Genomic DNA, 15,140 nt, shown 5'->3' with positions numbered 1-15,140 from the left:
TCAAGGAGCAGCCAAAGTCACCTCTTACCTCCCTGACTCCTCAGACCAAAAAGGGGGTGAGCTCCTGTTTCTACTCCCCTTATATTCCTCTCTCCACCCAGCCATATCACTTCCTGTCTGTCTGTACAGACCTCCAGACCTCTATGGTTAACTAATGGCTAGCTCCACCTTCTGATCTCCAGGCAAGCTTTTTTTTTTGGGGTTTTTTTTCGAGACAGGGTTTCTCTGTGTAGCTTTGAAGCCTGTCCTGGAACTGGATTTGGAGACCAGGCTGGCCTCGAACTCACAGAGATCCGCCTGCCTCTGCCTCCCAAATGCTGGGATTAAAGGCGTGCGCCACCACCGCCTGGCCCAGGCAAGCTTTATTTGTTAGAGCACAAACAAAATGTCACCACAGAGCTCCACTTATGCTCAACCCCCCCCTCTCAGCACCCGACAGCGTCTCTACTCTCCTCACTTCCAGCACAAACATTCTCCTCTCTCTCCATGTTCTCGTCTCTGGCTACCTGTAAGCCCTGGTCTCATCTCTCCTGCTCCCCAGGATGCCCGCTTTCCTTTTTCCTCTGACCCGAGGACCCAAGGACTATGGACGCCTCTCTCAGGTGTCTTCTTCCTGCCCAGAGCCCTGTAGTACTGGATGTGGTTGAGCTTGATCAGGAGTGCAAACTGGATTCAGGGGAAGTCACATGAGACCCCACTCTTCTACCTCTGTTCCCCATTGCGGGTACTGCCAAGGGTGACATTTCTGATATGACTTTCATTTTCTTCCTCTCCCAGCGGGATCCGGAATCATGCATCCTTTGAATGCATCTCTTGTCAAGGCACACTTGGGCCCCTCCCCCTTGATTTTGTTTAGTACCTGTTACACTTCTGGGTGATTCCAGATGGAGGAGGTGTTCCATGCCTGATTTTGCCTTCCTGGATCTAATATCTGGGCCTTAGGACCTTAAGAGGACAGAGGACAACTTTGTGGAGTCAGTTCTCTCCTTCCACCTATATGCGGGTTCTCAGATCAAACTCACGTCTCTGGACTTGAACGGCAGGTAACTTTGCCCACTGAGCCACCTTTCTGGCCACAGATCTTCCTCTCCTCATGGACAATCCTGATCTCTTCAAAGGCTGTAAACTGGGTCCCAATTCCTGTGGGCAAATCTACTCTAATACTTACATACTTAAGGGGGGACTGGAGAGTGGCTCAGTAGTCAGAACACTGGTTCTTCTTCCAAAAGACACAGGTTCAAGCCTTAGCATTCACATGGCAACTCACCACTGTCTGTTAACCATCCCCAGGGGATCCAACACCCTCTTCAGCCCTCCCAGATATACATTCCAGTAAAACATCCATTCACATAAAAACAAACAGGTTTTGAGAAATTAAAAAAAACATAAACAAACCACATGCTTAACTGATTCAAAACCAATAGGAAGTGAAATTAAGTACAACCTGGTTTATTATGAAATAAAGACCATCAGACAACTTAAAATCTGAAAGCGTCAGAAGGTGGCCTATTAAAGTCGAGTGTTCTCTCGCTATAATGTTCCCTTGTTTCTCGCTGAAAGGGAAGACACTCAGTGGGGAGAAATGATTTCCTGTTTCTTATCCGTCCCCGTTCCTGACGCATAGTGCAGCAGGCAGTGGCAGCTCACTCATCTGAACAAATCCACACACAGTGTAAGGAGGCTAAGAGCTCAGCTGGCCATCCTGGCACTCAACAACGAGTCTCTGGTCCAGCCTCTCCACTGGACTCTTTCTCCTTCTTCCCTTGGTCCTGCAGGAGACTGTGACCACTTGCTATCTCCCCCGGTTCTCCAGGGGAGTTCTTTGTTTCCCAAGCTGTAATCACAGGATTAGTGTATAAAGATGTTTAGCTCTGTGCTCTCCTCCTGCCTTTTCTCAGGAGATAATTGACTGTTCAAGGTCATTGGAAGCTATTGTGTTGCTCAGAGCTTGCTGGAATGGAACATCCTGTAATTCTCAGGCTTTTGTAGGACAAAGAAAAGCCTTGTAAAAGAACTTAAGACTATCCAAGCATCCGTCAAGTCTACCCAACAGGAATGAGTAGGACATAGAGGAAATGAGAGCCTTACCCTGAAGGAGTTCAGGGACCCAGGTCCTAGAAGGGAGAATGTTGGTTAGGCAGGGGTTAGTGTCAGAAGAGACTGAGAGTCCCTCATTCCCACCCCAGTTTCTTCAGTTGGGCCAGAAAGATAGGTAGAGTGGTCAACAAAACAGAATATCGAGACAGGAGTGGTGGTCTCCAGCTGGGCCAGTTCAAGGCCCCAGACAAGATGGGAGGAACAATTGATGATGGTGGACTCTGTCTGGTTCAGCTCAAACCAGCTCCAGGGACTGCCTCACATGGGGAGCATGCCCAGACTGCAGTTAATGCTCCCTGCCCCCAGTGAACTTTGCAATTTTAGAGACCGCTTAAATCCTTGTACAGATTCTTAAATCATTTGTTTACTTATAACAAACTGATTTTTGGGTAAAATGGGCTGCCAAGAAGAGCACACCCGTTTCCTGGAAGTTTCCAGCCTGGAGGAGGTACAGAGGAAAGGGTGACAGAAGAGAGACATAAGCCCCATGCCTGTGGGGATCAGCGCCATTTCTGTTTGGCTCAGCTGGCTCCTTTTCTAAAGAGTGCACTGTGGCTTCCTCAGCTGAGTTCATGAAACCCCTAGCCACTTCTCTACTGCTATGTCCTGTCTGAATTCTTCTCTTTTGGCAGCACAAGAACAAAGAGGGCTTCTGGGGTCCAGAGCAGAGAGAACTCCAGACCACCGGTCCTAGTTAGCTTTTATCGTAGCTCTGCTAGGATAGGAAACCGTGACCAAGAGCAACTTGGGAGGGTTTCATTTGGCTGTCAGGTTACAGTCCATTGTTGCCAGGTAGTTGTTTACACTGTGTGAAGATCCACCACTGTGACTGATTTAATAGAAAGCTGAAAGGTCAATAGCTAGGCAGGATTTCCAGGCATAGAGGATGCTGGGAAGAAGGGCAGAGTCACCAGGAGATGCAAGGAAGCAGGTCATGTAGGAGATGAGGTGACAGGCCACGAGCCAGGTGGCAGTATGTAGATTAATGGAAGTGGGTTCATTTAAGTTATAGGAGCTAGCTAATGTAAAGCCTAGCTATAGGCCGAGCTTTCACAATTGATAAGAAGTCTCCATGTGGTTATTTGGGAGCTGGCAGGTGGGCCAGAGAAAGACTCCATATTCTATCACGGAGGAAAGTCAAGGAAGGAATTCAAGGCAGGGACTGAAACAGAGACCATGGAGAATACTACTTACTGGCTGCCTCTGTGTCTCTCTGTCTCTGTCTCTTTGTCTCTCCCTCTCTCTGTCTCTGTCTCTCTCTCTCTCTGCTTAGCTAGCTTACTTACACAGCCTAGAGATGGTATCGCCCACAGTGGGCTGGGTCTTCCTATGCCAATTAGCATTCAAGAAAATCACCTGCAGACAGGCCCACAGGCCAGTCTGATGGAGGCAATTCCTTAACTAAAGTTTTCTCTTCCCAAGTGTGTCAAGATGACAACCAAGATTAGGCACACACACAGGAGTTCTTGTAACAGGAAGTTCTAAGGCTGGGTGGGGACAGCATTAAGATTCTGTGAAGCCAACTCCAAGACAAGATCCAAGGCTGCCATCAGCAGTAGCAATGAAGGACAGCCTGTAGTTTGTCCAGAAAGATACCCAGGCTGGGGTGCCTTTCTTGGAACCTTTACCTGGGTCTCCATGGTAACCCCACTGAGGCAGCTGAGATAAGAAGATTATAAAGAGACAGAAGATTGATGATCACAGCCCTGGGACTCTGTAGGTGTAAGCTCAGCTAGTTCGGCTATATTGGTGGCAAAGGCTTAGATTTCTATAGCCTTATGTTTTCTGTGTATTTTGAGTGTCCAGGGAGTTGGGTTGAGTTTTACAGCCCCTGGCTCTAATCTGCTCACTGATGAGACTGAATCCCAGAGAGAGAATGTAATTCGTCCTAAGGTCACACAACTAAGTGGTACAGCTAGGACAGTGAACTGGATAATTTCAACTGTCTTTCTTGGCTTCAATGCCAAAGTTCTTCTGAAAACTGGCTATTTTAGGCAGTGGGAGCTCTTCTCTTTGACAGAGAATATCTTGCCACACGGTGGTGGAGCACACCTTTAATCTCAGCACTCAGGAAGCAGAGGCTGGTAGGTCTCTGTGAGTTTGAGGCCAGCCTTGTCTACAGACTGAGTTCTAGGACAGCCAAAACTGTTGCACAGAGAAACCCTGTCTCAAAAAAAAAAAAAAAAAAAAAAAGGATATCTTGATAGACACACTGCTGAAGGTGTGGGCAGTGTCCTCTCTTCCTTAGCTCCTGAAGTGGGAAGGTACATCTGAAGAAAGGAATTTCCCTGGGGCTGGAGACAGCTCAGTGGTTAAGAGTGTGCGCTGCTCTTCCAGAGGACTTGAGTTCAGTGCCCAGCCCCCTGGTGGTGCCTCACAACTGCCTGCAGCTCCAGCTCCAGGGGTCTAATGCCTCCTAGGGCAACTGCATTCATGTGCACATATCCACACACAGGAATACATATGCATATTGCTTAAAAATAAACAACTTTTTTGTTGGTTATTTTGAGACAAGGTCTCTCTGTGTAACCCTGGCTGTCCTGAAACTTGTTCTGTAGACCAGGCTGGCCTCCAACTCAGAGACTGACCTGCCTCTGCCTCTCAAGTCTGGGAATTAAAGGCCTGTGCCACTACGACCAGCTAACATGTCTTTTTAAAAGTAGCTCATCTAAGCTGTGTTAGGATCATGATAGCTGTGGATTGCTATCTTAGATAATATAGGACTTAAAAGTGTGTGTGTGTGTGTGTGTGTGTGTCCGTCCAAGTGTTTGGATTGGTGTGATTGTGTGTGTGGAGGCCAGTGGTCAAGCTTGGTTGTCATTTCTCAAGAGCCGTCCACCCACCTTGTGTTTGGAGACAGAGTCTCTCTCTGGCAGGCCAGTGAGCCTCAGGGCTCCCGAGTGTCTGTCTCCATTTCCCAGCCCAGAGGTTATATGTTTGTATCACCATGCCTTTCTTTAACCATTTTTTTTTTTTTGAAACAGCTGTGCCACTATGAGACCTTTGCTATCCTAGAACTCCCTATGTATGGCCACAGGAAAATATTGTAAGAACTCAGCTGGTTATGGCAAAGCCATTACCTGAAGGGATCAAGGAATTTCTTCAGAGGAAGCCAAATTCCAAGGAGCTTTTGGTGTTATTTGGCTTGTTATATATCAGCTGTCTTCTGTTATGAAAATCATGTGTGCCTTCATAGTTTTCCCATTGATTTTTCCCTAAGAAGGGCTAACAGTGTGGACTGATCACTCTCTGGACATATACAATCAAGGTATTTGGAGAACAGCCTCAGGAAAGGCTTCCTTCCCCACAGCCCACCCGTTTCTCCCCTTTCAGCACTGGAATCAGTTATCTCCCTTAGCCACATTCAAGGACTAACAGAAATAACAATCCAGACCACCACATGCTAGTCTCCTGATTTAAGGTAAATTCTACAAGGAGACAGGTGGACCTTAAATAATAGCTTTACACAATTTAGCGTGGACCCTCCTTTCTTACAGCCTTACTAACTTTATAGACCCCTAACTTCTTACCTAACCTCTTCTCAGAATGTAGACTGAGCACATAGACCCTATTTTTGATATACTAACAGGTCATCAGCACTCAGGTGACCTCCTCTTTTACCATTCCCATTTTGGATTGTAAAAGAAAGCTTGGTAGTCACTGCCTGAGGAAAATTCTTCCCTACCTTTATGACTCTGTAGAATTCAAGCCTGGTGACCTTCCTCGAGCAGGGGATTGCTATTGCTTGGATTTATAACTGGACTCCTGAGAGCCTTGGAGAGAATGGAGAGACAGAGAACGGAGAGGGATAAGGAGGATTTTGACCAGAGAACATGTGGATGAGATGGAAGATGAGGAAGAGTCAGATGGGGAAATACTAGTTGGGTAAGAACAAGATGAAAAAGAAGTAGATGAAGCATAATTAAGACTAGAGAATTAAGATAGAACTTAGAGGGAGCAGTAGATGAATATAGAGAGAAATCAGGCAAGAAAGGAGCTAGGCATGAGAGCAGAATAGAAGCTTGTAGAGAGAGAACTATCACAGAATAATAAAGTGTGTGGACTAAGGAGTTTCCTGTACATAGATTCATTTCTCTTCATCAAAGATTAATTATCAACTGGTTGTAGATTCTTCCCGGACACTGGGAAGGGATTATTGAGGGGCTGGACCCCCATAGTCTCTAATATATGTAGACCAGGTTGGCTTCAAACTCGCAGAGATCCACCTGCTTCTGCCTCTAGAGTGTCAAGATTAAAATCGTGCACCACTACAATCCAATTTTGCCTCTTTTATATAGATTCTGGTGATCATACCTGGGACCTCATGCTTGTGTGGCAAGCTTTACCGGAAGAGCTATCAAAGGAGGACGTTGTAGAGCGTGGAAAGAATTGTGGAGTGCCGAGAATTTTTAAATGTGTTAACATTTTAAATATAATATTTTAATTATTTGAAAATTTTATACATGCATATGATGTATTTGATCATATCCACCCTTCTCCTTCCCCCAATTTCTCTCAGATCCATCTCCCATTCCTCTCGACTTCATGTCCGTCTTTACTTAAAAAAATACATTTTATTATTGTGTGTCTGTATACCATGTGCATGCAGTGCCCACAGAAGCCACAGGAAGGTGTGGGATGCTCTGGAACTGGAATTGCTGATGGTTGTGAGCTGTCATGTGGATTCTGGGAACCCATGTGGGTTCCTTTGGAAGAGCAGCCAGTGCTCTTAACCACTGAGCCATCTCTCCAGCCCTACCCTTTAAAAAATAACCCAACTAGTCCAATTGGTGCTGCCCATAGACTCATGGATGTGTGACCATTCACTGCAGCACAGTCAATCTACCAGGAGCCAGACTCTGAAAGACAACTGACCCCCGCTCCCTCAGCAGCCATCATCTATGAACAGCTTCTCAGCTGGGAAGGGGTGCTCTTAAGTTCCTTTTCCTCCAGAGTGGAGGATTCTGGGCGGGATTGACAGAGACTGACATATATTTACAGTGACATGCTCTGACCATTGTAGGGTTGATTTAGTCTTGCTGGTGTGTGAGAGGATAAAAGGAGTGTTAGCGTAGGAGTGTGTGGTCAGCACTGTGAGTGTGGAGGCCTAGGGATGGGGAAGGCAGCTGGCTCAAGGCAAACTGTGCGCGTGGGCCTCTGAGGACATGTGTCCCAGCTGATTACAAGGAGCAGGGATCCAGAGCCTTCTCCCATTGCCTTGTACTTTGCCAGACACAGCCAACCCCTCAGGATTCCTGAAGCCATGAAGATGGTGGTGTTCACTACGGCTCTGCTGCTGCTGCTATCCCAGGTCACTCCAGGTAACCTAGACCCCTTCAGAGGGTCAGAGTTGGAGAGTGGGGCTGGCCAGGGTACTTAGGGCCTGGGTGGATGGCCGGATGGGTATGAGACACTGTCTGGGGCAGTGGGAAGAGTCTCAGATCTTGGGTTAGAACCTGCAAGCCAACTCACTCCTCTGCATTTCAACTTCCTAATTTCTGATTTTTATGTAACAAATTTGATTGACAGGTCAAGACTGGGCACACTGAAATTTTGGTGTGCCACGGAGGCAGCTTCTTCGTTTTCTGTAATTCATCCGTGAGTTCCCAGGAACTTCCATTCTGCTAGCAGGAGTCAGGAGTTAGAGGTGCAGGATTACATAGAAGTCTGGAAGCCAACTGGATCAGTCTCTTGTGATTTGTGATACAATTCTGCCTTGGAGAAATGGTTAGGTCTCTGGGCCTTCTCCAATCCCCCTTTCTTCTCCCACAGTGACAGCTGGATTCAGGAGACAGGGGATTCATCATTGCTCAGCTAAATATGATTTATTTTAGACTAGTGGGTTTTTTTTTAGTTTGTTTTTGTTTTTTAAGACAAGGTTTCCTGTGTGACAGCCTTGGCTGTCCTGGGATTCACTTTGTAGATCAGGCTGACCTTGAACTCACAGAGATTAGACTAATGGTTCTAAGCTACATGTTGAATCGGTTGCTGCCAACCTTCCTATTGCTGTACAAGCTCCTTGACTCTGGCAGTGGGAGAGTCTTTGATCTGGCATAGTATCCCAGTCACGTCTAGAAGACGGGAGCAGCTGGTGTCCTGGTCCTCTGTCGCCTACTGTCTTTCCTCTTCTCTTCTGCAATATACCCCGAGTCTTAGGTGGATGGGTTGTATCGTAGATATAGTAATTGGGTCAGACTCCCTTGGCCATTAATTCTCTGCATTTTGACCAGTTGTGGGTCTTTTCTTCTTTATTTAAATATCCTTTCCACTTTGCATTTTTCTTAAGCCATTAGCTTTCATTATTGGCTAATGTGTCCCTTCAAGTTCAGGGTTTTTTTTTTTTCCTTGTAAAGTAACTCCAACTGCTCAATCTTTGCTGAGGTCCTGTCATTCCAGAGCTGGATTTATATAATACTAGTGTTTTTTACACAAATTAGTTAATAATTAGTTTTATTTTGCCTTTTATTTCTTTTGAGACAGGGTCTCATGTAGCTGAAGCTGGTCTCGAACTCACTGTGTGTTGCCGAAGATACCCTTGACCTCCTAGATGTGGCCATCATGCCCAGTCTATGCTATGCCAGGGCTGGACCCCAGGGCTTCAAACATGCTAGGCAAACACCCACTGAGCTACGCCCTCTACACTACGAATAGCCACAACTCTCTGAGACACCTACATCTCCTTGTAGAAAAGAGGGAACAGATTCTTAAGAAGAAAGTCACCAGCTCAGGGACTACCAGGTGGCTTGGGACACAGAGTTCAAACCCAGGGGTATAGATTCCGACGTTCATTTTGTTAGCGTCATAACCCACTGTGCTGTTAGCCCTTGTAACCCACTGCATTTCCAAGAGGGAACATTTATGAAGGCTGAGATTGAGATGGAGTGTCCACCGAGGATGTGAGGTGATATGACCTCCCTAAACCCCTAGAGGTGACCTCTCCTTCCATGGCTGCCCTTTTACTGACTGGACCTCTGGTCTCTACCTGGAACCTCGTGACTGATCCAGGCATCCTTGTTTTTGCTCTGGTTTAGGGAACACTGAAAAGTGCTGGAAATATCAGGGTACCTGCCGCGACCAATGCATCAAGGACGAAAAGGTCTACATCTTTTGCTGGAGTGGCAAAATGTGCTGTGTGAAGCCCAAGAATGTACCACAGCTGTCACAGGATTTGGATTAGCACTCTGAAGCCCTAGGTGACAAAATGAAGGTGGACCCACCCAGAGTCTGACTTCGGCTGTCCCCTGAGCTTCATTAAAGCAACATTGGCTGACTTCTGGGTTTGCCTCTTCGTATATATATACATGTAGCCAAATGTCAGCAGAAGGCATGTGGTCAAAAGGTGCATTTGTGCATTTAGTTCACCTTCCTTAGAAGTTCCACGTTTCTGGGGCTAACTAATTGCATGGCAAAAATATTCATAACAAATTTCATCATTACTGGCACAGGCTGCCTTCTCTAGTTGTTTCTAAACAGTATATTCAAGAACTATACACATGGCATTTACACTGTATTAGGAATTATAAGTAATCTAGACATGGTGTAAGTGTAGTTATTCCTGTGGTCTATGATTCTGCAATCCCTGGAAATGCCAAAATATGTGTACTCCCAATTCTCTCACATACAGTATTATACTGTTTGTGTGTAACCTGTCACACCCCTCAGGTGCTTTACTTCTTACATATATTATTAGGGCACACTGATTGTGCAGGATAGTAGATTTATTGTGACATTTTCATCTGGCATACAGCATGTTTTGATCACGTTCACTCCCATTACTTTCTTACACTTTTCCCCCAACCTCTGTTTGCGTCCCCAATAGTCCCTCTTTAATATTTGTGTCATTTTGACTTTCTTCTTTAGATTCCACATATGAGAGAAAGCATGTTTTCCTGAACCTGGCTTTTATCACTTCGCAGGGCGATCTTGACTGCTGCCCATTCTCCTTTAAATAGAATGGCTTCATTCTTCATGAATGAATAATTCATTGTCTATGTACTCCACAGCCCCACCCCCACTTTCTTACATTTGGTTTCTGACACAAGGTCTCACTCGATAGCCCAGGCTACCCTGGAACTCACTATGTAATTCAAGTTGCCTTGAACTTGTGGCATTGAAACAGCCTCCTGAGTGTTTCTGTTACCCGTATGAGCCACTGCACCTGACCAGTCCACATGTTCTTCACCCATGGCTGGGCTGCCGGGCACTCAGGATGTCTTCATGATGTGGCTGCCATGAGTAGTGCTGTGACAGTCACAGATATGCAGGCAGCAATAACACTTGCTGGTCTATCTTCCTTCGTGTGTGTCCAGGACTAGGATAGCAATGCTGTGGCAGCTCTATTCTATTGTTTGAGGAACTCCATGTGTAGTTCCATGGTGGCCACACTAATTTACATTGCCAGAAGCAGGATGCAAGAATTCTGTTTCCCTTTCACCCTCTCCAGGATTTTATTTTTCTTCAATGATTGCTATTTTCTTTTCTTTTGAGGGGGGAGAGGTGTCAGGGAGTGGCTTGAGACAGGGTTTCTCTGTGCAACAGTCGTAGCTGTCCTGGGACTCACTTTGTAGACCAGGCTGGCCTTGAACTCACAGAGATCCACCTGCCTTTGCCTCCTGAGTGCTGAGAACAAAGGTGTGCACCACCACCGCCCAGCTGATTGCCATTTTAAATACAGAATGGAGAGGTGTCTGCAAGCTATTTATCTGACAGAGGATTAGTATCCAGGACATATAAAGGACTCAAAAAGAACAAAAATGACCAATAATTACATGAAAAAATGCCCAACATCTTTAGGCATCAGGGAAATGCAAACCCAGATCCCTCATGTACCCGGTCAATTCTGTGCTCCTTGTCATGCCCGATGGGATGGAAACATACACAAATAGTGTATTAACAACTGTACACACAGCCAGGGAAGCTGGGTCTACCACATATTAGGGGCAGTGCAATCTTGTAATCTCACCCATTCCTTAACATGTCTTTAGAGTGTTAATGAGGCCTAATGGTGAAGGAAACCACGTGAACTTAGACGGTGCAGCGCGCCGATGACAGACATCTGGGTTGTGAAAGGGTTCGTTAACACATCATCCACCCATCACAGTGCTAGGAACTCTGCCTTGTTGCTGTGACCAAGTGCTTGACAAGAAGCAACTGAAGGGAGAAAGGGCTTAAGAGACAGTCAGCCATGCAGAGGAAGATCTGGTGACTGGGCTGTGAGGCAGCTGGTCAAACAGCATCTGTGGCCCACAAGCAGTGTGAGGTGAGTTCTGGTAGTCACGTGTTCCTCCCCAAACCAGCTGCTTCATTTTTAGTCTGGACCCCCAATCCACGGAATGATGCCACTCACACAGGGTGGGCCTTTCTTCCTCAGTGAAGACTCTGGAAACTCCCTTATAGACACATGGTTATTCCTCCTTAATGCCCTATGCTTTCTTAATCCAGTAAAGTTGGCAGTCAAAATTAACCATTGCAAGTGTACTCCTTATCAACTTGACATTCAAACACACAGCTTTTAACCATTACATTCCATCTCTGGTCATCAAAGACTCAAGGTCATGTCATAAAGCAAAACGTGTTTAGTTTATCCACAAGAGTCACTAAAATCTGAATCCAAGTGTGCTTGCCAAGCCTGGTGACCTGGGTTTGATCCCCAGGACCCACACAGTAGGAGGTGAGAAGCAGCTTCCCATGGTTGACCTCTGACTTCCATGCTCTAATTTAGCACAGGTGTGCACGTAAACAAACAAGGAATAAATAAACATAGATTAGCTTTTGAGCAGACTTTTCATCCTGTCCTGCTCCACATCCACTCACCACTCAGCTGGGGTTGCTTCTTCACACTGTCTTACTGTGAAATCCTGACCAGACAGTTTTGCTGATGTTGTAGCAGAAGGGGAGAGAGCTCTGGATCCCTCCACTGGCAGTTAGCTGGTCTGACCTTAGTGATAACACAGCTCACCAGCAACATCAGTGTCATGGCCACATCCAGCCACAAGAGGACCAAAGAGCAATCCTGCACCAGGCTTAGGAACCCAGAATCACCACAACAAAACCCCCGAGAATGGCTGAAAGCCCAGCTCTTGTGCCTGTACTCAGGAGAGAACTTTGGAGACAATCGATCTCTAGTTGGTATTGATTTAACAATAATTTCTTGAGTATTTTTCAAAGGTTATGGAGCTTGTTTTAAAATGCTTGTTTTGCTGCATGTAGTGGTGCGTACCCAGCACTTGGGAGGTAGAGGCAGGAGGGTCAGGAATCTGAGGCCAACTGGGCTATTGAGACGCTGTCTCAAAACAGCCAGACAAACTACACAGCTTGTTTTAGGACAGGAAATCTTAAGTTCTACCTTCCCCTCTCCAACATCTTTGTCCTTGGCCCATCGGCAACGGGATATGAGTTGGTTTTCTGCTTCTCTATTTTTTTCTATTGAGTTTACAGTGGCCTGGGCAGTTTTTATGGGGAGAAGTCAGAAAAGTCCACACTTGGAGCAGGGAAAGCATTATCTGCCTTAGGAGGGCAGTGGCTGGTTCTGGGGGAAGAAGACAAGGGAAGTACTGAGGGGCGGAGAAGCCTCCGGAAAGGCGGAGGCTGGAGCGGTGATAAGAAGCTGGACGACAGATGCCAGAGGAGCAAGGGGGTCCAGGAAGTGATAAGCTCTGGAACAGGCTCAGATAAAACATCAGCATCCTTGTCTCCCATCTTCCACAGGGCCTCAACAGTTACTCTGTGTCTCCTCCAGACACAAAGAGGGGGATGGCCTTGAACTCAATTCTGGGTAAGCAACTGAGCCTTAGACTTTCAAAGCTTTGAAATGTCCAAAGTTAATTTGAAGGTGTGCAGTTAGGAGTCGGTGTCTCTGACACTGGGTCTTAACTATGCTGGTGAGAACTAAGCCAGTGGTACACTAGGGAAGGAGAAGGACCAACAGCAGGTAGATGGTGAGCTCTGATTGTTAGTGATGGGTAGCCTTCAGGGCACTGGCTGGCCTGGAATTTGCTATGTAGACCAGGCTGGTCTTGAACTCACAAAGACCCACCTGCCTCAGCCTCTTGAGTGCTGGGATTATAGGTGTGCAACAGTCAGGTAGGAGTCTTTAGCATCTTCTATAGTAGGAGATGATTGTCCTTTCCACAAACACACAAAGGACAGAACTGAGTTTGAAGAGGAGCCCATGGCCACTGAGTGAACAGTGCTACAGCTTTGCCTCTGTCTGGAGTTTCCCTTTGCCGGAGCCAGGCCTAGCAGGTGGGGAGGAGATGCCTTGGATTGGACACACCAACAAGCACCAACTCTCAGGGTACTGTTACTCTTGGGGTACTTTCAGGCTAATGCTTTCTAAAATGTCATCCCTTGGCCACATGTCTCATTGCGCCCTAGTCCTAGGCAAGGGTGACTTTTATTTTATTTTATTTTTTTGCCATGCTGGGTATGAAACCCATGACCCTTGGCATACCAGGCACTGGGCACTTCAGCCCCAGGTGGCAGCTTCTCTCACCAATGACGAGGTGCTCTTGTCTTTAGACCAAGACTGGTATGTATTTTTTTAAACTTTCTTTTTATTTGTTCTTTGTGTCTTTCACATCGTGCATCTCAATCCCCTTCATTTCCCTACACCTTCTTATCTGCCCTCTGCCTTTGCAACCACCCATACCAAAATAAAATAAAATTTAAGAGAAGAAAAGAAAAGGAAAAGAGGAAAAAAATCTCATCATGGAAGCTGCGGTGTATCACAGTGAGTCCCACAGTAAACCCTTTAGTCCAAAGATCTTCACTTGCAAGTGTTCACTGCAGAGAGTCATTGATTTGGCTTGAGGCCTCCGGTTTCTGCTGCATTATTGATGCTGGCCTCTCCCTGGGACTCCTCCTGGATATCCTGTTGTTGCTCTGTGTTGTGGAGATCCTACAGCTTTGGGTCTGCAGGACTGGTCCCTTCACGTGGGGATCTTCCAGCAGATCACAGATGGGGTGGATGTTGGGGTGGGCCAACTCATTACCCTGGTTCTGGTCCTGGGTAGTTGCAGGGCTGGTCAGCCCGCCAGTTCTCCCCTGTCCTCACCACCAGGGTGAGTTCTCCAGCATTGCCCCAGCTAGTTCACCCCTTGCCACAATGAGCAAGGGGCAGGGTCAGTTCTCCTGCTTTCACACACTCAGGGTCAGCTCTCCCACATCTGGGTCACCAGGGTCAGCTCTACTGTGTTGTCCAGGCAAGGGGCAGGGGCCACTCTCCTGAGTGCTACAGCTGGTGAGGGGCAGGGACAACTCTCCTGCACTTAAGACCTCAGAGCCACCTCTCCCACCTCTATAGGCAGCAAGGGACGGGGACAGGGACATCTTTCCCCTGCCCACACCACCATATGGCTGATGAGAGGTGAGGTCAGATCTCCCACGCTCACATTCTCAGGGCTGGTTCACCAGTACCTCTGTCCATAGGGTCGGCTCTGCTGTGCTGCCCAGGAGAGATGCTGCAGCTGGTAGGGGGGGTCAGCTCCCTAGACCACCACAGTGGTAGGGGCCAGGGCATCTTTCCCTTGCCCTCTCCATCAAGTGGCAGACGAGGGGGGTGTGGCCAGCCATTCCACCCTCACACCCTCAGGGCCAGCTGACCCGTGCCTCTGCCGACAGGGTCAGCTCCGTTGTGCTGCCCAGGCGAGAAGCAGGGCCTGCTTTCCTGAGTGCTGCAGCTGGTGAGGGGTTGAATGAGGTCCCCCACCTGCTGCAGGTGGCAACGGGAGAGGGGAGGAGGGCATCTTTCCCTCACTCATGCCACCACATGGCATACGAGAGGGGTACGACCTGCTCTCAAGACTGGTGTGTATTAATAAGACCATAAACATGTGTTTATTGTGTTTAAAAAATAGTGTGTGGAAGTGACATACTAAGAATTTAACATAGGGGCTGAAGATGCTTAGGGGTATTAGGGGCACTTGCTGCTCTTGCAGACATCCTGGATTCCAATCCCAGCACTCACATAGCAGCTCACAACCCTCTGTTAACTCCAGTTCCAGGGGATCAGACGCCCTCTTCTGGTGCCAGACAAGCACACA

General features: G+C 47.2%; 1 protein-coding gene across 1 annotated transcript; it reads left to right on the top strand.

Moving 5' to 3' along the window:
* Positions 1-7,133: 7,133 nt before the first annotated feature.
* On the top strand, positions 7,134-9,367 carry LOC131908640 (beta-defensin 122-like). The gene is made up of 2 exons (XM_059259674.1): positions 7,134-7,418; positions 9,129-9,367. The coding sequence occupies exons 1-2, from the start codon at positions 7,361-7,363 to the stop codon at positions 9,272-9,274; spliced, it is 204 nt and encodes a 67-aa protein (XP_059115657.1). The 5' UTR covers positions 7,134-7,360; the 3' UTR covers positions 9,275-9,367.
* The last annotated feature ends 5,773 nt before the right edge of the window (positions 9,368-15,140 follow it).

The sequence above is a fragment of the Peromyscus eremicus genome, chromosome 4 (assembly GCF_949786415.1).
Source record: "Peromyscus eremicus chromosome 4, PerEre_H2_v1, whole genome shotgun sequence".
In the NCBI taxonomy this organism is placed as follows: Eukaryota; Metazoa; Chordata; class Mammalia; order Rodentia; family Cricetidae; genus Peromyscus; species Peromyscus eremicus.
Note: the sequence above shows the minus strand (reverse complement) of the source record. Positions and strands in the feature narration are given on the sequence as shown.